At 46.2% G+C, this 23,754-nt stretch overlaps 1 protein-coding gene across 3 annotated transcripts in view; it reads left to right on the forward strand.

The window, feature by feature from the left end:
• PTPRA (protein tyrosine phosphatase receptor type A) overlaps nucleotides 1-22,325 on the forward strand; it is a 173,582-nt gene extending 151,257 nt beyond the window's left edge. For all 3 annotated transcript variants that reach the window (XM_055346171.1, XM_055346181.1, XM_055346191.1), the window contains 10 exons: nucleotides 639-805; nucleotides 1,304-1,439; nucleotides 2,129-2,278; nucleotides 3,442-3,535; nucleotides 3,828-3,904; nucleotides 4,377-4,511; nucleotides 14,674-14,799; nucleotides 14,880-15,031; nucleotides 21,130-21,265; nucleotides 22,026-22,325. In XM_055346171.1, coding sequence (XP_055202146.1) covers nucleotides 639-805; nucleotides 1,304-1,439; nucleotides 2,129-2,278; nucleotides 3,442-3,535; nucleotides 3,828-3,904; nucleotides 4,377-4,511; nucleotides 14,674-14,799; nucleotides 14,880-15,031; nucleotides 21,130-21,265; nucleotides 22,026-22,100 — 1,248 coding nt within the window. In that variant the 3' untranslated portion in view covers nucleotides 22,101-22,325. The remainder of the gene's footprint in view (nucleotides 1-638; nucleotides 806-1,303; nucleotides 1,440-2,128; nucleotides 2,279-3,441; nucleotides 3,536-3,827; nucleotides 3,905-4,376; nucleotides 4,512-14,673; nucleotides 14,800-14,879; nucleotides 15,032-21,129; nucleotides 21,266-22,025) is intronic.
• The last annotated feature ends 1,429 nt before the right edge of the window (nucleotides 22,326-23,754 follow it).

The following is a 23,754-nucleotide window of genomic DNA, read 5'->3' on the forward strand; positions in this document are numbered from 1 at the left end:
AGGTATGTTTAGACTCTGAAACCAGAGATCTGAACTCCCAGGGAACTTTATCAAAGTTTAAGAAGGAGCATTTTCATGACTAAGAGAAAAAAGTTTTATTGAGATAGAATTTGATCATCATAGGTATAAACCAAGTGCATCAGGAAGTGGTATAATCTTCTGGGTACTTGGCTTACCTCTTCTTACCTCAAAGGCTCCTGACATTAAGGATGTGGTGGCTCCTGCTCTTGGTCCTCTAGAGTGACTCTGGAGGCTTGAGCAAAGGTTGCCTTCAGGCGAGGGGCTGTGTGGTGCTGTGAAAAGAGGGCTTACCAAGAGTCAGGAGACCTGTATTTTAGTTTTGACCTTGCCATGAATTAGTTCTGAGGCCTTGACAGGGTCACTTAACTTCTCTGAACTTCACATTTCATCTCTGTCAGCTGAGAATAATTGTAACAGCCCTGTGTTACCCCATGGAGTTCCTGGGAAGAAGTCCTCTCTCCATGGTTAACACTTCCTTGGATACACTCTCACTTCTCCATTGTCACTGACTACCACAGCTGGCCCGGGCCCCAGCCCCAAAGCCTCCCCTTCCCTCCCCTGGCACTGCCCTACCCCAGGTTATCAGGGCCAACACACAGGATCTCCTCACTCCACAGGTGGGCGATGTGACCAACAGGAAGCCACAGCGCCTCATCACTCAGTTCCACTTTACCAGCTGGCCAGACTTTGGGGTGCCTTTCACCCCTATCGGCATGCTCAAGTTCCTCAAGAAGGTGAAAGCCTGTAACCCTCAGTTTGCAGGGGCCATCGTAGTGCACTGCAGGTCAGTGTGGCTGACCCTTGGCTCCCCGCTTATACCATATTCTGTTCCTATGGTCAGAGCAAGGGAAAGCACAAGGGCCCTGGCTGAGGACAGGACACTAAGAAAGAGCAGCTAAGCTGTTAGGGTCCCAGGGCAACAGCCAAAGAGACTAAGTTTTGGTGCTGGGTATAGAGCATTTGAGGAAAGAGGGAAGGGCAGTCCTCCGAGATTGGGGGTGGGGAAACCACTGCTATGAAGCCAGAAAGCTAGAGTGAGTGCTGCTTTGTGTGCTTGGAGCCTTCACACCTTTCTAAGTGCATGGTCCTGGTCCTGATAACTAAAGATACGGAGTCCAGGGTATGGTGGGGCTGTTGGCTCTATGAGTGTTCCAGCTATTCCCCATTCAGAATTAGAATTTGGTGGCCTGAAGAAAGAGCCCTGGCTTCTGCTGCCCCCTCCCTGTATGCTCTCACAAGGCATGCTGGCCATCCCAGTAACACCCCTGCTCTCTGGCTACAGTGCGGGTGTAGGGCGTACAGGTACCTTTGTTGTCATTGATGCCATGCTGGACATGATGCATACAGAGCGGAAAGTGGACGTGTATGGCTTTGTGAGCCGGATCCGGGCACAGCGCTGCCAGATGGTGCAAACAGATGTGAGTGATTTGTGGGTAAGGTGAGGGTGGGGACATTCCAAGATCAAAACATCATAGCCGTATGGATTACTCAGCCTCCTAGGTTACTGTAAATGATCGTCATGCAGTGTGATGAAGGACTCTTAAGAATTGTGTTAAAGAGACATAGAGCACAGGGGAGGTTACACCTACTGGAGTTGGGAGGCAGGTGTCATTTGCACTAGACTCTAAGGACACGAAACAGGTCCTGAGAGAAGCACACGTGCAGGCAGCTGAGAAAACCAGTGCCCACGAAGGTGTGACTCAGCTCAACCATATCCAAGAGCAGCAGTAGGATCAGCTCTGTGGTTGAGGCATGGGGTACAAAGGGCGCAGCACCGGAGGCTGGCACAGGTTTTGTGTGTCACCAGATTTAGACAGCCCCTTCAGACTATACTGTCAGAATGAGCAGGAATTGGATTTGTCCTTATCTCCAGGCTTCTGCCCTAGGAGGCTGCCAGAGTAGGACCCTCCCTCCCAAGTTAAGCACCCCCAGAGGACTCATGCATTACAGTCCTGCCTCACTAAACTGGCACAACAAAGGTGAATAACTTTATACTTGCTAAGGGCAAAGGAGAAGTGAACTGGAGTGAATTGAGGGTAAGGGGGAATCTGGCACCACAGAGACCATGTAGTGTGTAACTGGGAACTCGGGCATCGTGGCATTTCAGATGCAGTATGTCTTCATATACCAAGCCCTTCTGGAGCATTATCTCTATGGAGATACAGAACTAGAGGTGACCTCTTTAGAAACACATCTGCAGAAAATTTACAACAAAATCCCAGGGACCAGCAACAATGGATTAGAGGAAGAGTTTAAGGTGAGTTGGAGCTGAACTCCCTCTTCCAGACTGAAGAATCCATGTGCTTTGGGCAATATGGGATGCTTGGCTCTCAGAGATTTAGCAACAAAGGGGGAATCCCCTTGTGCATGGTTTAAGAGGTGAGTTTCTGGCCCTTTACTCATAACCTCGTCATTTTCAACCCATCCTGCATGTTAGAATTGCTTGGGTGATTCTGAGGCACCCAACCCACCCTGCACACTCCCCCCCCACACACACACACACATATGCACATACACACACAGGTGATTATAATCTACAGCAACCTAAACTTTTTCTATAAGGACCAGACAGTATATATTTTAGGATAGCAGGCTGTTTGGTCTCTGTTGCAACTGCTTAAAACTTTTAAAGAGTAGCCATAGATGCTACAAAAACCAATTGAGCATGGCTGTGTTTCCATAAAAGTCTGTTTATAGGCAGCAAGCCAGATTTGGTCCGTGGTTGCTGACCTCTGCTGTTGCCATTAGACAGTGGTTCTCAGCACACCTAAGGAACATGTCACACCTCTGTCGATAAAGTGTTCTCCAAAGAGATTCTGGGCAGCAGTGGGAAAGACCAAATCCCTTAAAGCAGTTCTTCTCAAACTATAACATGCACAGGAATAACCACAGAATCTTGTTAAGATGCAGGTTCTGATTTGGCAAGGGGAAACACTTAGGGCCTGAGATTCTGCATTACTAACATAACGAGACTACTGCTGGTTTATGGACTACACTTTAAGTAGCAAGGATCAGAAAGGAGCCTCAGAATCAGGAGAAGGGAGCATATGCATTTGAAAATAAGATTTTCTAAAGAGTCCAAGCTAGCCTCTGGGGTGGAACAGCAGGGAGAGAAGAAAGGCAGACACACTCCTTTCTATGAAGCTAGGATCCTTGTTCCAGGATCATATAATTCCAGTCCCGGGGAATCCCAGAAGGGTCCACAGGAGCCCACAAGGCAGTGTTTCCCAAACACTCTTGGCTTGTTCATTGAGCTTATGACAGAAGAAACAGTGTTCCAGCAAGAACATGTGGAAGTGGAGGTCAGGGCCCCAGTGAGGAACAGTATGCAATCAGAGTAGCTTGAAGATCCGTGTCTGACAGGCATAATCTTGCCAAGTTACAGGATCAGTAATGTTTCCCCTCTCCTTCCCAATTCAGAAGTTAACATCAATCAAAATCCAGAATGATAAGATGCGGACTGGAAACCTTCCAGCCAACATGAAGAAGAACCGGGTTTTACAGATCATTCCATGTAAGAGCCCTCCCCCCTCTCCAAAGCCTTAGTATTCCCTCCTACTTCTGAGGTTACTAATTCATTATCGACTTGGAGACCAGAGTTAGGGCACTGCCTTTTTTTTGCTCTTAGTTCTTTAGTGGCTTCTGGAAATGAGAAAAGCATGAAGGCCAAGAGGTTTCTCTCTCTCGGGCTGGGAACAGGCATGTTATTGCAGCTGGGATTATACCTACCCAGGGCCTGTCGAGAAAGGAAAGATTTAGAGAGGACAGATGATGTTGGGGAGCCACAGCTTCTGTCCTTCCTGCAGATGAATTCAACAGAGTGATCATTCCAGTTAAGAGGGGTGAGGAGAATACGGACTACGTGAATGCATCCTTCATTGACGTAAGTGATGGCTTTGTCCCCAGGACTGCCCCTGCTCCATGAGATTTGGCTGGGCCTTGCAGTGCCAGTGGGTGGGAGTATTGTGTTTGAGTCCATCGTCAAATACAGAACCTTACCCAGCCTGCACATTAGGTCTGTCAGGCTGTAGAAAGCAGAATGTGATGTGGAATACAGAGGGCACACACCAGAGTAATAACTTGGGAAATTTCATAGCACAGACCACGACCAAGGGCTGAAAGCCTTTGGCCTTTCCCATTCTTGTTTTCTTCATCCCAGCCCCAGTCCCCTTTTCCCCCACCCTTGTAGAAGGAGACCAGCATGTCAGACAGGGTTTGGTCCTTGACCAAAAGGGAGGTCTGCCTGGGTTGCGTTTGCCTCCAAGCAGCCCCATCCCATCCTAGTGGTCTGTCTTCTTCGCTAGCCCCTCCCTGATTAAAACACCTTACTCCTACCATTGACCTGGCTTGTACAGGGCTACCGACAGAAGGACTCCTACATCGCCAGCCAGGGCCCTCTTCTCCACACCATTGAGGACTTCTGGCGAATGATCTGGGAGTGGAAATCGTGCTCTATCGTAATGCTGACAGAACTGGAGGAGCGAGGACAGGTGAGCTTAGTCAGGTCCTGGGCTGTGGGAAACAGCACAGGAAAAGGTGAGGGGCTAAGAAGATATGTTTAGCTTAAGATGTCCAAAGAGCCATATTCAAGCAGTTGACCTGAGCAGTCAGGAGTTTCTCTCAGGACTGGAAGAGCAATGCGGTCTGAGCTGCCAGACAGTTCCTGCCTCTTCTCTCCTGAAGATGGTTTTCCCAGTGCCTAGCTTTGTGTACACCTCCTCCTCCCACCTCCCAGGCAGGGCAGAGCTAGTGAAACGAGGGATGCAGAGCCAGACCAAGGCTCTAATGTGGAACTCCTGAGTGTCCCTAAGAAGAGGGTGCCCTGTAGGCCAGAAAAATGAACTGTGGGAAGATGAGTGGCCTCTTTGCAGACTACAGAAAAGAAGACAGAACTTGAGAAATAACTTAGATGTTTCTTCTGTTAAAATTCAATAGCAAGGAAATCTTTTAAAGAAAAAAAAAAGTAGAATTGTCTGAGAATTCAGAATATAAGGAACCCTAGAGGCCCCCTTGGGTCAGCCCCACTCAATGTGGGGTGTCTCCTAACCTGTTCCTGAGTCACAACTATACAGCTTCTGCTGAGCACTTTCCATGTCAGGGGTTTTTCTCTGCCTACCTTCTTGCCCCCACCTCTCACTGTACTGCTGGGTGGCTCAGTCTGTGTTTACACAGTGTTTATGATCTTAAAAACTGTTGTGGCTGCACAGTGCTGTAAATGGGAGCTTCGTTATACCTGGCATGTGACTTCAGAATTGAGAGGAGGACCCTGGAGAAGCCAGCAAGGGCCTGATAAAAGTCTTTCTGAGCCATAGTGAAGATCTGAATTTTATAGAGCAGTGTAAGAGCCCTTAACAATATCAAATTTGTGTTTTTTTGGAAGTCCTTCTGGCTTAGTGAAGAGGACAAATTAGGAATGAGCAACCACAAGCAGAGAGGAGGCTGTGGCAATACTGCTGATGGCCTGGACTCAGCAGGGATGGTGACAAGGGATCTGTCCCAAAAGATAGTGAAGAGGTAGCATGAAGAATTAAGGATGGGGATCCCTGGGTGGCGCAGTGGTTTGGCGCCTGCCTTTGGCCCAGGGCGCAATCCTGGAGACCCGGGATCGAATCCCACGTCGGGCTCCTGGTGCATGGAGCCTGCTTCTCCCTCTGCCTGTGTCTCTGCCTCTCTCTCTCTCTCTCTCTCTCTCTCTCTCTCTCTCTCTCTCTCTCTCTCTGTGTGTGTTTGACTATCATAAATAAATAAAAATTATAAAAAAAAAAGAAAAAAGAAAGAAAAAAAAAGAATTAAGGATGGCACCCACTGATAATTCACTGAATTTACAACCATTTAAAAATAAAAATCATGGGATCCCTGGGTGGCGCAGCGGTTTGGCGCCTGCCTTTGGCCCGGGGCGCGATCCTGGAGACCCGGGATCGAATCCCACGTCGGGCTCCCGGTGCAGGAGCCTGCTTCTCCCTCTGCCTCTCTCTCTCTCTCTCCTCTGTGTGTCTGTGACTATCATAAATAAATTTAAAAAATTAAAAATAAATAAATAAAAATAAATAAAAAAATAAAAATCACTAAGTATATTTTACATTGTTATTAGCTACACCTTTCCCATTCTGTACTTGTATAGTTTAACTTTGATATGGCTTTTTTTTTTTTAAGATTTAATTTATTTATTCATGAGAGACACAGAGAGAGGCAGAGACATAGGCAGAGGGAGAAGCAGAGTCCATGCAGGGAGCCTGATGTGAGACTTGATCCAGGGACTCCAGGATCACACCCTGGGCCAAAGGCAGGCACTAAACTACTGAGCCACCCAGGCGTCCTTTGATATGGCTTTAAACATATTTGCACACCCTGATGTTCTTTATGTCAAGATTTTTTTCAATTTTAATCATTTAACTCACTAGCTATTCTTTCCAATTTCCATCATGTCCCTACATCAACAGACATACTTCTTAAGTCTTCACTCATCATTAATAACAATCCTGATGAGATGAGAGGTTTGGGGCACAGTTCCTGGCTCTGCAATAAGGCAGCCAACTACTGTGTTATCAAGAGCTAGGTGCATGTCTCCCAGCCCTCTCTAATAAGCCAGAATGGAAGGTGCAGATAAACCATGGACCTGCATGAGATTATCCCCACACTCCCTGCCTTCAGGTCTATGATGGGCAGGCCCATACTGCAGGCAGAAGTACTGGGGCAGCAAGCAAAAGTATCTCTCAGTCCACTGCCCTGCAATAAAATGGCCCAGTGAATATCTCAGACTTTGTCCTTCAGCTTATCAGGCTCTTCCATCCTCGAAGAAAACCTAGTGAGAATAATGGGTGGAAATGGGAGAAAGGGCCACATACACACAGTCTCCTGCCACTGACCAAGCCTGCAGTCCCCTCTACCCACCACTGTGCCTTATGCCTCTCTGCAGGGCCAGTGAGACAGGCGGCAGTTCTTGCCCTCAGAAGCTTCTGAAATGAATCAGAACAGGATATTAATGACATCCTTTATAAGGCCTCACTGCCCCTGACAGAATTTCACTTCCTGTTCCATCCTCCATCCATCTTGTCAAGTGTCGCCTCCAGAGATACTAACAGTAAGCCTAAATGATACAGTGAAAGGTGTTTACACGTATACGACTGTGGCACCACCACTCCCCACACCTGGTTTTAAATTCCCAAGGAAGGGATCCCTGGGTGGTGCAGCGGTTTGGCGCCTGCCTTTGGCCCAGGGCGCGATCCTGGAGACCCGGGATCGAATCCCACGTCAGGCTCCCGGTGCATGGAGCCTGCTTCTCCCTCTGCCTGTGTCTCTGCCTCTCTCTCTCTCTCTCTGTATGACTATCGTAAATAAAATAAAATAAAAGAGTTTTTAAAAAATAATAATAATAATAAATAAATTCCCAAGGAAAAGTCTTTTTAAAAAATTTTTAAAGATTTATTTATTTATTCATGAGAGAGACAGAGAAGACAGAGATCTAGGCAGAGGGAGAAGCAGGCTCCTCGCTGGGAGCACAGTGTGGGACTTGATCCCAGAACTCTGGGATCACACCCTGAGCCGGAGGCAGACACTCAACCGCTGAGCCACCCAGGCGTCCCCCAAGGAAAAAGTCTTAATCCCAAATTGTAAATTTTATATATATTAAAATCCCAAAAAGAATTAAAACTTAAAATCCTCTTTTCTCCCTGTTTTTTGTTTTTTTGTTTTTTTCCTACTCCATCTTAACTATGAGGGATCCACCAGCATGCTTGGTAAGGCTTGCGTTCCCTTAGTAGTTTAGGTTGGACTATTCATCCGAGCAGTACCAGCAGTTTCTGCATGGGGTCAGCCCAACCCGAGCTTGTGTTCCACTTATCCAAGAGTCAGTAAAACGAGATTGCATTAGACACCTGCCACAAAGCTGTGTGTCCCCATCATTTTTGTCAGCTTCATACCATGCAAGAAACTAGGTGCTATTTAGGAGGAGGAGGAGGTTAAAAGCAGTTGGAGAAAAGACACAAATGCTTCTACTGTAGCTTTTCAGGATATTAGTATCTAGAGTCCATAACCTGAAAACATAAATCTGAGATTAGGGCAGCCCAGGTGGCTCAGTGGTTTAGCGCCACCTTCAGCCCAGGGCCTGATGCTGGAGACCCGGGATCAAGTCCCACGTCAGGCTCCTTGCATGGAGCCTGCTTCTCCCTCTGCCCGTGTCTCTGTCTCTCTCTCTCTGTGTGTCTCTCATGAATGAATAAATAAAATCTTAAGAAAAAAAAATCTGAGATTAAAGTCCTGTTCCCGAATATTCTGCTACCGGACTTGAGTACTTATTCCCATCTCCCATCCTCAGCTACTGATGATTTTGGCTTACTGCCTCTTGCTGGCCTCTATGCCTACCTCTGGAAGTCGTAAGTATCCATGAGGGTGATCCATTGGTCTTACCATTGGTCTTTGGCCTCTCAGCTCCCCCAGCCACCCACTCAAATCACAGCAATGACAAATTACCCATATCATATCTGTGCTGCCTTTGGGATCTCAACACCAGGCACCCCACATCCTGCCCAGCTTAACATCTGCTGAGAGCACCCCCCCTCACTACTTCCCTCTTATTACGGTAAGTTTTTATTTATTTTTTTTAAGATTTTATTTATTCATTTATGAGAGACACAGAGAGAGAGAGAGGCAGAGACATGGGCAGAGGGAGAAGCAGGCTCCATGCAGAGATCCCGACGCAGGTCTTGATCCCAGGTCTCCAGGATCACACCCTGGGCTAAAGGCGGCACTAAACCGCTGAGCCACCCAGGCTGCCCCTACAGTAAGTTTTTATCTTCCACCACATCTCTAGAGCTGTGACCACGGCCCAAGGGCACAGAGCACCTGGCTCCGGGGCTCCCAAACAGGCCAGATTCGGCCGCTTGCCACCGTCCAAAGGCAGAGATGAGTGGAGATAAAACAGGAATTCATTTCAGTGAGGCCAGCATGGGGAAGATACTGGGTTAATGTCTCAAAGATTGTGTCCAAAGTGCTGAAGACATTTCTAGGTTCACATAAGGGGAGCTGTGAGACAAAGGTCAATGGATGCATGCAGGTGGCAGAAAGGTCAGGTTGATCACTGTCTTGGGGTCAGTCATCTGCAGAGGTCAGGACAGTCATTATTGCTTGAGGGATAATGTCAGTTTCCATCCCTAGATGCTTTCCTGTCAGGTCTTTTGCCTGAGTTAAGAGAGAAGCTGGAAATAAAAACTTAATCAGAAAGTATAGACTGAGGGCAGCCCGGGTGGCTCAGCAGTTTAGCGCTGCCTTCGGCCCAGGTTGTGATCCTGGGGACCCGGAATCGGGTCCCGCGTCAGGCTCCCTGTGTGGGGCCTGCTTCTCCCTCTGCCTGTGTGTTCTCATGGGTAAATAAATAAAATCTTGAAAGAAAGAGAGAGAGAGAGAGAGAGAGAGAGAGAGAGAGAGAGAGAAAGAAAGAAAGAAAGAAAGAAAGAAAGAAAGAAAGAAAGAAAGAAAGAAAGAAAGAAAGAAAGAAAAAGAAAGAAAGAAGAAGAAAAGACTGAGATCAAAATGGAGGTGGTTGAAGTCCTCTTTCAGAGCCATGGACTCCTCCACCTTCTCAGCCCCCAACTCCCCTCATGTTCTCACTTTCTTCCTTAATTCCCTTTAGAGTTTTTATGACATGTCATTATTATAATCCCTCCCTTGCTAACATCCATTATTCCCTCCTGGTCTTTTACTTTCTTGGCACTTTATCTCACAGCCTGGCCCATTCTTCTCTAAGAAATCAGATGAAAATGCACTCACCTTCCCTCCTGCAAGCAACCAGCCTCCTCAGATCTGTACCCATTGTCTCACCTCTCCTATTGCGGTGGGAAAAGGTTCCTTCACCCCTCCATCCACGTGTCCAGTGTGCCTGCATGCTCCCCTCCTGCCGCCTCCGGCATGTTACTGCAGTCCTTCTCCTTCACCTCCATCAGCAGTTCCCTCTCTGCTGCATTACTCTAACCAGCCTGTGCCTTGTTGCATTTCCTGTCTTTACAAAGAAAAAATCTCTCTCGTGTCCCATGGTTTCTTCCTTCTATATCCTATTTCTCTGCACCCCTTCCTTCCTAGCACAACACCTTTAAAGAATAGGCTTCCTCCTTTTGGTTCTCTCTTCATCCTGTTCCTTCTGAGAATACTTCCATCAGCATCACTGATGACTGCCTTCTTGCCATTCCTCCTCCTCTCGTCTTTCTGACCCTTTACAGCAGCATCTAAAATACTCAACGCCTCCCTCCTCCTCAAAACACTTTCTTCCTTTGAATTCCATGATGTCAACCCTCACTGGCCTGGCAGCAACTTTCGTTTTTCTTTGTGACCACCTCCTCCTCTTTGTGTCCTCTAATTGTTGAAGTTGACTTAGGCCTTAACCCTTTGTTGTTTGTTTTAACACACTATCCCTTGAGGGCTTCATATAGTCCTGTGGGTTGAAATGCTATCTGTATGCCAGAGGTCCCCAAATCTGTGTCCCTAATGCAGCCTCTACTTCCCAGTTGTGGACTGGTGTATCCATGTGCCCACTGGATATCTTCGCACGACTGATAAGGATCTCAGGCTCCACCTGGCCCAGATGAAACATGATTTTCCTCCTTCCCCCATACTAGTCCACCCCGCTCTTACCATCTCAGTAAGTAGTCCCACCTTCCGCCCAGTAGTTTACCTTCATTACTGCCCTTTCCTCACTTCCCACATTATCCTCTCTTCCCACATCAGTGAGATCTAACATACACTGAGCATGTCCACTTCTCTCCAGTGCAGCAACAGACCCCTCCTTGAAACCATCATGCACCACTGAAGTAGCCTGACAGCCATCTATCCGATTCCACTCCCACCCACTTTAGTCATGCGAAGAAGCATGGCAGCCAGAGATCATTTTGAAAATAGAATTCTGGGGCAGCCCAGGTGGCTCAGCGATTTAGCACCGCCTTCAGCCTGGGGCGTGATCCTGGAGACCTGGGATCAAGTCCCATGTCCGGCTCACTTCCTGGGATGCCTGGGTGGTACAGTTGTTGAGCGTCTGCCTTTGGTTCAAGGCATGATCGTAGAGTCCAGGGATCGAGTTCCACATCAGACTTCCTGCATGGAGCCTGCTTCTCCCTCTGCCTATGTCTCTGCCTCTCTCTCTGTCTCTTATGAATAAATAAATTCTTTTTTAAAAAAAATAGAATTCTAACTATAGTCACTCCTTAAAATCTTCTCTGAGCTTCCTGAGGTCCTGAGGGAAAATACCCAGCATACAAAATTTAAGAGCCTTTCATGTTGACATCTAGTCCCAAGACTTGAATTGGGCCCTCTTTCCTTATAGTGTCACTTGCTTAATTTAAATCTCCTGCTTTCCATTTTCCCTCATTCCCTTCTGCCATCTAGCTGCTAAGTGGGGCATGGCTTCTGATGGGTCACAGCCTACTACTCCTTGACAGGAGGGTCCCGTATTTGTCACTGCTTTGTGTTCTGCACAGGCCTGGTCTCCACCTCTGTGCTCTCACATGAGTCTCCCCCCTCAGCAAGATCCCCAGGGCTCTGTAGCCATGGGCATCAGTAGGTACAGCCACTGCTGGTCCCTGCTTCGGATTCCCAGGCCCACGTTCTGCCTCCTGAGGAAGGGGGTTCCTCTCCTTTGACCCAGAGGAGGATCACCCCAATAGGTCTCTCTAAACTGAAGCTGCTCTTGTTGAGTATTCCAAAACTTCCCTCAAAACTTTGCCTTCCAGCAGCTTAACTCAGCCTCCTGAACTAGTGCTGCTTCAGGGTCCACTCTCTCTACGGTTATCCTCCCCACAGATGTGAGAGGCGCCTCTGGACTGCTGTTGCCCTCACATGGTGCCTTTTTCCTCTTAAGTAGCTGGCTTTGTTTTTAAGTCCAGTCTGCTTCCTCTGTTTGCGTTGTGCCCACTGGGAGAGCTAAATTAAATAAACCCTGTACTTTCTCCTGGCTGAGGAGAATGAGTTGCTGCCATTTGTCCAATATCTGTAATTGTTTTTTGTGGCTTCTCTTTACATCATCCCTTAAATCCTAACCCCAGAAGTTTACCAGGGTTGTCTCCTCTTGGCACACCTTACTTGCTCACCTATAGAACTGAAACTCACTTTGCGGCCTTGATCTAACCCCTTGGTCGGTCCCAACCACATATAATCACCTTGAGAAATTGTACCCCTTAGACCAGCCACAGTAGACTCCCCATTTGCTTTTACTGTGGACTGACTGCCTGTCCACAGCTCTAATTCCCTAGCTCTGTATCTATGGTGGCCCTCTTCCAGTCTGCCCCTTTTGTCATACCCCACTGCCAAAATTAAGGTCTCAAGCCATAAAGTTTGGGACCACACTTTTTCTAGTCATAGTGTGATTCTGGGTCATATACCCCGTTTCTCTCAAGCCCATTTAAATCTTAGCACTTGTAATGGTTTTAAAGCCCCAGTTGTTAGTCCTGACTGGTAAACTGTGTGAGGGCAGATTTGGGAAGAAAATGGAGTAGCAAAATTTATTCCACCCACCAGTGACCTGAAAACCAACATAATCTTTGTTTAAGAGCCTTAATTAAAATTTTTTTTAAAGCCATTCTGGTTGAGGAGAGGGCCCAGAGCCCCAACCCCCATAGCATCTCCAGGGCTCTGAGTGGGTACATGTAGAAAAGCACTGGTCTGTGACATTTCCCTGATCTACCACTTTGATAATTCTGTGGTTTAAAATGAGCTCAGCATCATTTATAAAGGAGAAAATGAATTATCACACATAGGAAAAGCGAAAAGAGTCACTAAAATGGACTTTTAGTAATGATTTTATTTGGACTAAGAGATTGTTATTTTTATTTTTCTACTCTTCATAATTTTCCTAATGAATGTAACGTATGTTTATGGTTGAAGATTTTAAAAGTGCCAATAGTGAAAATCTAAGATCTTCCCCCAAATGCTCTAAAGAAATGGACAGTTGGCTATATTGTTTTATTTACGTATTTATAGCCTGACTTGTTCTGCAAGCATTGAACAGATTCATTTAGCAGTTACTGAGAGCCTACCACACATACAGGCGTGTGCAGGGTGCTAGAGAGACAAAGATGAAAAGAGGCAGCCCCTGCCCACAAAGAGCTATAGAAGAAACTGAGCCAGGTGCCAGCAAAGACAAGCTGTAAACTCTCCTATTCACTTGCAAGGACAGAAATGCAGGTGCCATTGCAAATTGAAAAATCAAGAGGAAGGAAAGGAGGGGGAGGGGAGGATGCTGTGCCCTGGGCTCTACTGAAGCACCATGGCTGGATGGTAGTTTCAGTGGGGCTCTGTTTTTCTGGGTTAGCAGTCTGACATACGTAAGCTCCTATAAGAGGTGGAAACACCCCAAGGGAGCAAAGGAGAGGGGAAAAGAAACTGGAACAAAAACATTCATTCCTCTTCCTCCACCCTGTTAAGTGTTGAACGCAGCTGAAATGATGGTCAGAGCTCTTCAGAGATCTGTCACGTGTTGCAAATTAAACTGTAAATAAGTAAACCAAAAGGCTAAGTGATTATGTCCAGTAAGGGAATTAAGGGTTTTTTTTTTTTTACATATTTATTTATTTATTCATGACAGACACAGAGAGAGAGAGGCAGGCAGACGCACAGGCAGAGGGAGAAGCAGGCTCCATGCAGGAAGCCGACGTGGGACTCGATCCTGGGTCTCCAGGATCAGGCCCTGGGGCGAAGGCGGCGCTAAACCACTGAGCCACCCGGGCTGCCCCGGGAATTAAGTTTTTAAATATACAATTGACTCTTGAACAACACAGGGGTTAGGTAGGCACTGACTCCCAGCCCCTTCTTTCTACCTTGTGTAGTCGAAAACTTGCATATATCACAGGGATGAAAGCTGCAGCATAGGGAGTCTAGTCAGTGGTCTGGTAATAGTGTTCTTTGGTGATAGATGGTAGCTACACTGGTTTATAGATTTGCCAAATTACTATATTGTACACCTGAAACATATGTAGCATGTGTCAACTATATTTCAATTAAAAAAAATCCGTATATAACTTTTGACTTATCAAAAACATAATAGCCTACTGCTGACCTGAGGACTGATCAGTGACATTAATAGCATATATTTTGTATGTTTTATCTATTATATACTGTATTCTTACAATAAAGTACTAGAGAAAAGAAAATAACATTAAAAAAAATCATAAGGGGAACACCTGGATGGCCCAGCGGTTGAGCGTCTACCTTTGGCTTAGGGTGGGATCCTGGGGCCCTGGGATTGAGGTCTACATCAGGCTCCCTACAGGGAGCCTGCTTCTCCCTCTGCTTGCGTCTCTGTCTCTCTCTCTGTGCCTCTTATGAATAAAATCCTAAAAAAAAAAAAGAAAAGAAAAGAAAAAGTCATAAGGAAGAGAAAATTGGTACTTTATATTACTGTACTGTGTTTATCCAGAAGAATCTGTGTATAAGTGGGCCCATGCAGTTCAACCCTGTGTTGCTCAAGGGTCAGCTGTAGGTGTCCTAGTGAGGATCAGAAGTTAATTGGAGTGATCTTAAGTAACGTAATGACACTGAGTTTTTGACACTTTGGAGATGAAGGACGTCCTATAAGAGGTGGTAATTGGAAGACGGGAGCAGGCAGCTCAAAGGACAGCCATGCTTCTATTCTTGGTATTCCAAGCACCTCACATCTCCCGTTTGTCCCTCCAGGAGAAGTGTGCCCAGTACTGGCCCTCCGATGGAGTGGTGTCCTATGGAGACATCACAGTGGAGCTGAAGAAAGAGGAGGAATGTGAGAGTTACACTGTCAGAGACCTCCTGGTCACCAACACCAGGGTAAGGTGGCTGGGGGGTGCAGCTCCTCCCGCAGGGAAAAGCCAGGGTGCCCTGCCTCTCTGATCCCACTTCTTCCAAAGGAGAACAAGAGCCGGCAGATCCGGCAGTTCCACTTCCACGGCTGGCCTGAAGTGGGCATCCCCAGCGATGGAAAGGGCATGATCAGCATCATTGCGGCCGTACAGAAGCAGCAGCAGCAGTCAGGGAACCACCCCATCACCGTGCACTGCAGGTACCTCTCCCCAGCCCTCAGAGTGGGAGAGAAAGCAATGAGAGGCAGGCAGGGGAAGCGACAGTGAGGAAAGCCAGACAACAGCAGGGTACTGATGAGCACCTGGCAGTTGAGTTTGGTGGCCAGCACAGGGCCAGATAATAAGAGAAGATCATGGTGTTTGAACTTTGCATTAAGTACTACGGAACCAGTGATGTTAAAATATTGGACAGGGAAGCATTTGGGATGGTGATGGGGTGGTACAGGAGAGCAGCAGAGGATACTGACAGTGGAGAGACCATGGGCACTAGTGGGGGTGAGGGTCTGGCCTTCTTAAGAGACACAGGAAAAGAGAAAAGGGTAACTATTTTGAGAATAGTTTGAAGAAAAATGAGCAAGACTGAAAACATAGTTGTAAAAGAGGAGTCAAGTGTGTAGAGTGTATCTCAAGTTTAAACCAGGGTTACTAGTCATGATTGCTGTCACTGACAGAAGAATTATGGTAAGGGGACTCATTTTGGGGGGCAGAGGTGAATTTTGTTTGGGGCATGTTGTTTGAGATTGCACTTTAGGAAAAAAATTTACAATGAGTTTGAATTGCTTTTATAATTGGGGGAAGAAGTCTTAGAGAAGAAAGAATATATTATAAATCACTACAAATTGGTTTTTAAAAAGAGAAAAATGGGGGGGGGGGCCTAAGTGGCTTACAGCTGCCTTCAGCTCAGGTCATGACCCCAGGGTCCTGGAATCAAGCCCCATGTCAGGCTCTCTGTTCAGCAGGGAGTGTTCATGTGCACTCTCTCTCAAAAAAACTTTAGAGAAAGAGAAATGAGCAAAGAAACTTCTAAGAATATATCCAGTCAATATGCTTCAAGTGGCCAAAAGGAAATAATCACTAGGTTTAAAGTGCTGCTTATAATAGTAAAAGATTGTAAATTATCTAAACATATTAATAGGTGGCTGACTCAATAAGCTATGATGGATCTCATGCTACAGAGCTGCAAAAATTAATGAGGAATCTGCTTATATACTGAGTATGGGTTAATCCTCTAGATGTATTGCTTTGTGAGCAAAATAAATGGGACATAGGGAAAGAACATGTGTTTCTGTTGGGGGGCACCTGGCTAGCTCAGTGGGTAGAGCATGCAACTTTTGATCTCGGGTTGTGAGTTTGAGCCCCATATGGGGTATAGAGATCATTTAAATAAATAAACTTTTGAAAACAATATATTTTTCTATTGGTATATGCATAAAAATATCTCTGGAAGGACAGACAGGTGAGGATCTGAGGACATTGGCACTTTCCCAGGAATGCATCCGAAAGCAAAAAAATGGAATATGAAGGAAGCTTTTCATTTTGAGGGGCTGTTTTGAAATTTGAACTATGCTAATTTATTACCTATATAAAAGAAAGTACTTTAAAAATATTTTAAAGAAATAAATGGGCTGTGGACTGTGGGCCGCCGGGGTCAGTGAAGGATCTCAAGGTGACTGGGCAAAAACCATTGACTGGGTAGCTTTTGGGGAGATCATACCCCGAAACCAGAAGACCATTGCCAACTCCCTGAAATCCTGGAATGAGATGCTTACCTCCAGGTTGGCCACTCTTCCTGAGAAACCACCTGCTATCGACTGGGCTTACTACAAGGCCAATGTGGCAAAGGCTGGCTTGGTAGATGACTTTGAGAAGAAGTTTAATGCCCTGAAGGATCCTGTGCCAGAGGATAAATACACTGTCCAGGTGGATGCTGAGGAAAAAGAAGATGTGAAAAGCTGTGCTGAGTTTTTGTCCCTCTCAAAGGCCAGGATTGAAGAATATGAAAAAGAGCTGGAGAAGATGAAGAACATAATTCCGTTTGATCAGATGACCATTGAGGACCTGAATGAAGTCTTCCCAGAAACCAAATTAGACAAGAAGAAGTATCCCTATTGGCCTCACAAGCCAGTTGAAAATTTATAAACTTGAGTTGAGGAGAAAGCCCTGACCTTCATATTATAAATGTTGGACATTAAAAATAATGATATGGAAAAAAAAAAAGAGAAAGAAATGGCAAAGTGCACCAACTAATACAAATGGACAGTACGTGAAAAGATGCTAAACTTCACTAGTAATATTCTGAGAAATGAGAATGAAAACAGTGCAGCATGGCTTTGTGCCCATTGGATTGGCAAAATCATAAAGATTCCTTGGCGGCACGCCTGGCTGGCTCAGTCAGTAGAACATGCAACTCCTGAACTCGAGGTTGTGAGTTTGAGCCCCACCCTGGGGATAGAGAGTACTTTTTTTTTTTATTTTTTTTTTATTTTTTATTTATTTATGATAGAGAGAGAGAGAGAGGCAGAGACATAGGCAGAGGGAGAAGCAGGCTCCATGCACCGGGAGCCCGACGTAGGACTCGATCCCGGGTCTCCAGGATCGTGCCCTGGGCCAAAGGCAGGCACTAAACTGCTGCGCCACCCAGGGATCCCTAGAGATTACTTTTAAAAAATTAAAAACTTAAGAAAAAATAATTCTTTGGCTTGTCCAGATAAATCCTTCCTTCCCTACACTTTTATTGTCTCCCTTGGTCACCCTCTTTCTGCAAACCCCAGATTCTCTAGCTGCCCTGCATCAGCACCATGCAGCTGAATGAGGCTGAAAAAAAGCACCAGGTTGCAGGCTTCGTTTTACCTTCCTGACCACTGACCTTGTAGTAGGCCCTTAGTGCTGCCTTGGTGTCTTTCTGCACCCTCCATTCTTCCAGACCATGGCTGGACATATTAGGGCCTGGTGCCAAATCTGGCCTGCTGCCTGGTTTTGTGTGGATCTGCGAGCCAAGAACTGTTTTCACGTTTTAAAATGTTTTTAAAAAAAAGTCAGAAGACCTATTTAATGATCTGAAGATTGCATGAAATTCAAATTTCATTGTCCATATATAAGGTTTATTGTAACATAGCTCTGCCCTTTTGTTTATGTACTGGCTGCTCTCGTGCTCCAGCAGCAAAGAATCGAGACCATATGTGGTACCCTCCTTGTCTCACACTGCTGCTCAGCATACAAGAAGTCAGAATTGTGCAATTAGAACTTGATCTTTTCTCTTCTTGGCAAAACCGAAGATATTTTCTATCTGGCCCTTTACAGAAAAGCTTGCCAGCCTTTGTCCTAGATGATTAGTTCACACCTCCTCTCAAACCTAGATACTATCACCACCTCTTCTGTCATCATATTTAAGAAAAGACGCTGTTTTCTGTTTGACTAAGAATAGAGAAGCAATCAGAACTTCCATATGCTCCCAGCACACTACTGCCCATCTCCCTGCAGTGGTGCTGTGGACCCTGATTCCCTCCTGTTCAGTGGATGAGGTATCTGACCCCTCTCTGAAGCCAGCTGCATTAATCATTAATTATCTATTGCTATGTAATAATATTATAACTTGGCATCTTAAACTTAGCATCTGAAAACAACACACATTTATCTCACAGTCTCTGTGGTCAGCAATTGAGCACATCTTAGGTTAGTCCTGTGCTTCAGGGTCTCACAAGACTACAACCAAGGTGTTAGCCAGGGCTGTGTTCCCATCTGAGGCTCAATCAGGAAGGATCCATTTCTAAGCTTCCTTGGTTGTTGGTAGCATTCAGTTCCCTTTGGGCTGCTGGACTGAGGGCCTCTGTTGTTTGAAAGTCCAAGTGGAAGTTCCTTGCCACCTGGACCTTCCCAGTGTGGTTGCTTTCTTCTAAGTCAGCAAAAAAGAGAATGTCTCCCTGCAAGACATGCATTATGATCCCATGTAACATAATCACATACATGTAGTCACATGCATCTCATCACACTTGCCATTGACGCTGGTTAGAAGCACCTCACACATCCCGCCTACATTTTTGGGGAAGAGATTGCACAAGGGCATGAACACTAGGGGGTGGGGTTTGGGGGGCCACGATAGGGTTTGTCTGCCATACCCACCGTCCACTTGGATATTGGTTCCATCCCCTTTTGTCCTTTCCTCTGGATAACTACCATCTTCATACAAATATGCTATAATTTCTCTCATTTTAATATTTTAAAAACTCTTTTAAATAGTTTGAGAATTAAGAGTTTTTAAATACCATGAGGGAATACCTCTCATTTCCTTCCAGGTACCATCTATTCCTCTGTTTTCCTTAATAGTAAAGCTTCTCAAAAGATTTGTTCCAACTAACTCCCCACTTCCTTTCTTCTCATTCTCTCTTGAACCCATTCTACCCCCCCCCCACATTCCATTGCAGCTGCCTCTGTGAGGGCTACTTGGTGACCTCCACATTGCCGATCCAGAGATTATTCTGTCTTGTTACCTTTATCAATATCAAACACAGTTGACCACTCACTTCTCTGTGGAATGCTTTCAGTAGAGCTTCTCTCCTGGTTTGTGTCCTCATTGGCTGATCCTCTCCATTTGTGGTCCAGGACCAAGATAGACTTCCTTAGATCTCTTCTTTGTCAACTAACAGCCACTCCCCTAGGTGAGCACATCTTGTCTGCTGGATTTCATACCAACTCCTGTGTCATTATCACCATTTCACCCTCTCCCCTAAACACCAGATTTATATGTCTAGTTACCTACTCAACATTTCCACTAGGGTATCTTCGGTTGAAGGAGTTCAGATCAGGGGCACCTGGGTGGGTCAGTGGTTGAGCATCTGACTTTGGCTTGGGGTGTGATCCCAGGGTCCTGAAGTCAAGTCCCACATCAGGCTCACTGCAGGGAGCCTGCTTCTCCCTCTGCCTATGTCTCTGCCTTTCTGAGTTTCTCATGAATAAATATATAAAATCTCAAAAAAATAAAAAATATATAAAAAAATAAAATAGTTGAGATCAGAACTTCTCATCTTTCCTTCTAAGCCTACTATTTGCTCAGCCTTCCCCCAATCAACAAGTGGCATTTCAGTCCCCCAGCTAACTCAGATGAGAAGCCTTGAAGCCATACTGTTCTTATTTCCTCACACATGTACGTCTAATGTCCAGCCTTGCTCTACATAGAAAATAGTTTGAGAATTAAGTATTTCTCATTCCATCCACCAGCAGCACCCCTCTGTCTAAGCCACCATCCACTCTTCCCAGTAGTTATACTGGCCTCATTCGTTTCCCTGTCCCAACCTTCCCCCTGTTCACAACACAGTAGCTAGAGAACTAGAGAAATCCTTCTAAAATCTTCAGTCAGGCCACATCACTTAGAATCCTGACAGTGGCTCATAAGGCCCAACTTGATCTGAGCTCTTGCCCAGGCCAGGCAGGTGTACCAGGGGGTTGGCAATCTCCCTGAGGGCACTGACCTCACCCTTATCATTCTCCTTCCTTCTTTCTGTCCTTCTGTCTATCAAATCCAGCTACACAGCTCCCGCACCTAGATATCCTGCCTCATGCCTGAGATACTCCTCTCCCAGACAGCTGTTGGGCCTTGTCCTCACCTTCAGGTCTCTGCTCATGTGACACTCAGTTAGAGAGCCTTCCCTGACCACCCCGCCTAGAACTCCTATTCCTCTTTTTCCTTCCCATGCTATATATCTTCTTGTTTGGGCATATTGCTCCCTACCACAACTCCTGCCACACAGCAGGCACTCAGTAAGGGTCTAGTGAATCACCTGATGACACAACATGGTGGATAGTGTCATAGAGTCTGGGTTCCTGGGATTTAGGAAGCAAATGAGAGGCATGGAAAAGAATCAGCATGCGCACACACACACCCTGTAGAGGCTCAGGGTTTATCAGGAAAAGAAAGAGAAGACTAGAATCCCAACAGGAGTGGGCAGCAGGACAACTCAGGCACATTTATAGATAGACAGTGAAGGCTTAGTGCTGGGTGAGAGGGAGTGTGCAAGAGGTTCTTCCACCACTGTCCAGTGGGCGAGTCCCTCAAGCAGACAAAGTGGGGCATCAGGAAAGGCAGCAGGGGTACTCCTTCCTCTCCAGAGCAGTATGAGTATGGGGCTTATGTGGAGAGGAGCAAATCGGCCCCTGTCTCTACCCTACCCCACCATCTCCATTAGATGACAGCCCTTCCCATGAGCACCAGCCTCCACCTTGGCCTTTTTGTGCTCAGTGCCACTGTCTTCACCTGATCAGCACAGTGGACTGTAACAGATGTGGTATGTCTGCTCTATTATAGCGCGGGGGCAGGACGGACGGGGACCTTCTGTGCCCTAAGCACAGTCCTGGAACGGGTGAAAGCAGAGGGGATTTTGGATGTCTTCCAAACCGTCAAGAGCCTGCGGCTACAGAGGCCACACATGGTCCAGACACTGGTAAGCTGCCTGCACTACCACTGCATCTACAGCCCTTCTCTGTGAGGGCTAGCCCAGGGAGGGAGGCTCTTCCAGGGGGCCCATCGTTCCCCCAAGGTTCCCCAGCTAGAATAAGCCTTGGTGACAGAGCAGAGGGACACAGCCCTATCACCAGGAAGAGAATTGAGTGGCCTCTGTGAAGACTAGAAAGAGGTGCTTGGGTACCCCATAGGGCTTGTCTGCACTCTTCCATGGGTCCTGGGATAGGAAGACTCAGGTATGCTGCCTCTACTGCTCAGGCTCCTGACTGTCTCATTAACCAGTAACCACTGAGTATGGGGACAAGCACCCAAAAGGGCCCCTGAACCTCGGAGAGCAAGACATGTATGAGGGGAAAGAAAAATACATTTTAAGAGGTTTCAGAATTGATGAGGCTTTGAGAGCCAGAGCACCTGCAGTCTGGCAACCATGGTGAGGTGCAGGCCACACCCAGCCATCTCCCCACCTGCTTGGTCTGCCAGCCCTGCACACTCATGTCTAACTGCTGCAAACCTAGGACCACATCTTCCTTTCTGGTCACCTCCATCAGGACAAAATTAGCTATACTCAACCCAGAAGGGGAACGCTATCAGAACTTCGCAGGCAGGTCAGGGCTCAGGTGCAAGTCCAAAAACATTCACTTCCCTCAGGTTTCCATCTTTTAAAAAACTGGTCTGTCAGGAATTGCACGTACCTGATTCTCTTCAATAACGGTGGCTTTTCCCCTCCTTTTGCTCTACAGGAACAGTATGAGTTCTGCTACAAGGTGGTGCAGGAATATATTGATGCATTCTCAGATTATGCCAACTTCAAGTAAGAGGTGATGAGATCCAGTGGACAGGAAATTTGCCTTTAATATTTTGTAATATTCTGTTTTGTTAATATACCCAAAATTGTGTATATATCTTATAACTGTTTTAGAAATTGGTACATAGGCTTCTATTACCTATTAGGTGGAGATTTTATATGTAAATGTGTTAGTACTGATAGTCCTTTTTCCAATGTTTTATTGGGGAATTAAATAGTGTGATGTTTGGATTGATATCGTGAAATCCTCTGCCTGGAAATTGGGCTGTATTATTCTTTGGTTTAGACATCTTTTCCTAAAGAAGGAACACAAAATTCATTCCAGGTAGCTCAGCATCAACTAAGAAAAAAAGCACAAAGTTCTCAGAGCTCTTGAGGAAATTGGTTGTCCTGGTGCCCCCACTCCCTCACCCTTTTCAGGTTCTTATTCCCTTCCTGCTCTGTAAATAATCCCTCCCATTCCACCCTCCCTCCCACCACCACCACCACCACAACCTACTGTGGGGAGTAAAGGAACCAGAGCGGTATCTCTGGCACCACACTAGGGATTATCAGGTAATAAAAGCTTTGACTCCCTGAGGAAGCGTCTCCCTTTGTCTGGGGTGGGGCAGCCATACCAGGGCTGGGGCTCTTACCTAGGCCACTCCTGGCCCTGCTTATTAATTAGTGTTCTGTCTCAACTGGTCTCACAAACCGCCATCCTCTCAACTCCTTTCCAATGGCACAGCCTCTCCAGCTCTCAGCTAGTTGCCAGGACTCACCTTTCGTTCCCAACACATCTTTGGTACAGTGATCCCAGCCAGCCTTGCTCCCTAGAAGATGGCCAACATCCTCAGTGTTTCCCTGGCACAGGGGCATGGAAGAAAGAGGAGATAGCTGACTAAGTCCAGTCCAACTTCCCTGGTGCTTTGCTACAAAATTGTCTGGATTGTGTCACTCTATCCAGGATAAGTCTTTATACCCACACTTACTAGATTAAATAGCTTTCATTTCCTTTTATATCTGCCCTCATTTCCAGGACTTTTATATGGAAGTGTCTCAGATCCAGAGGCCAGGATAGTAGGAGTCTTCAATTCCAACTTGATATCAAGCTGACATTATATAAAAATGTCTGGCATTTGTGTTTTAAGTCATGTGGATGTTCATTTATTTCTCATGTAATGGTGTGCTCAGTCCAGAGACCCAGTATTCTCCCATCTTGTCCCAGTGCCCCTTAGAATGTAATTCCTTTTTGTTTTGTTTTGTAAGATTTTATTTTTTGGTTCATGAGAGAAAGGCAGAGACATAGGCAGAGGGAGAAGCAGGCTCCCTGCAGGGAGCCTGATGCAGGTCTTGATCCCAGGACCCCAGGATCACGACTTGAATCAAAAGCAGATGCTCAACTACTGAGCTACTCTGGTGCCCTTAGAATGTTATTCTTGTCCTCACGGCTGAAGCTGGATCACTGTCTTTGCTTATGGACAATCAAAAGGAAAATAGAGAGCAAGCAACTTCATTTTTAAGGACATGAAGAAAAGTTCTTTCCATTTTCACTCCTATCCTATTGGCCAAAACCTAGTCATAAGGCTACACTGTGTGACTATAGGAATGTTGGGAAATGTAGTCTTTAGTTGGCACAGCTGGGAGGGTGGGTCTGTTCATTGCCTCTTACCCTCATGAGCAGC

This window comes from Nyctereutes procyonoides, unplaced genomic scaffold, assembly GCF_905146905.1.
Source record: "Nyctereutes procyonoides isolate TBG_1078 unplaced genomic scaffold, NYPRO_anot_genome, whole genome shotgun sequence".
NCBI lineage: Eukaryota > Metazoa > Chordata > Mammalia > Carnivora > Canidae > Nyctereutes > Nyctereutes procyonoides.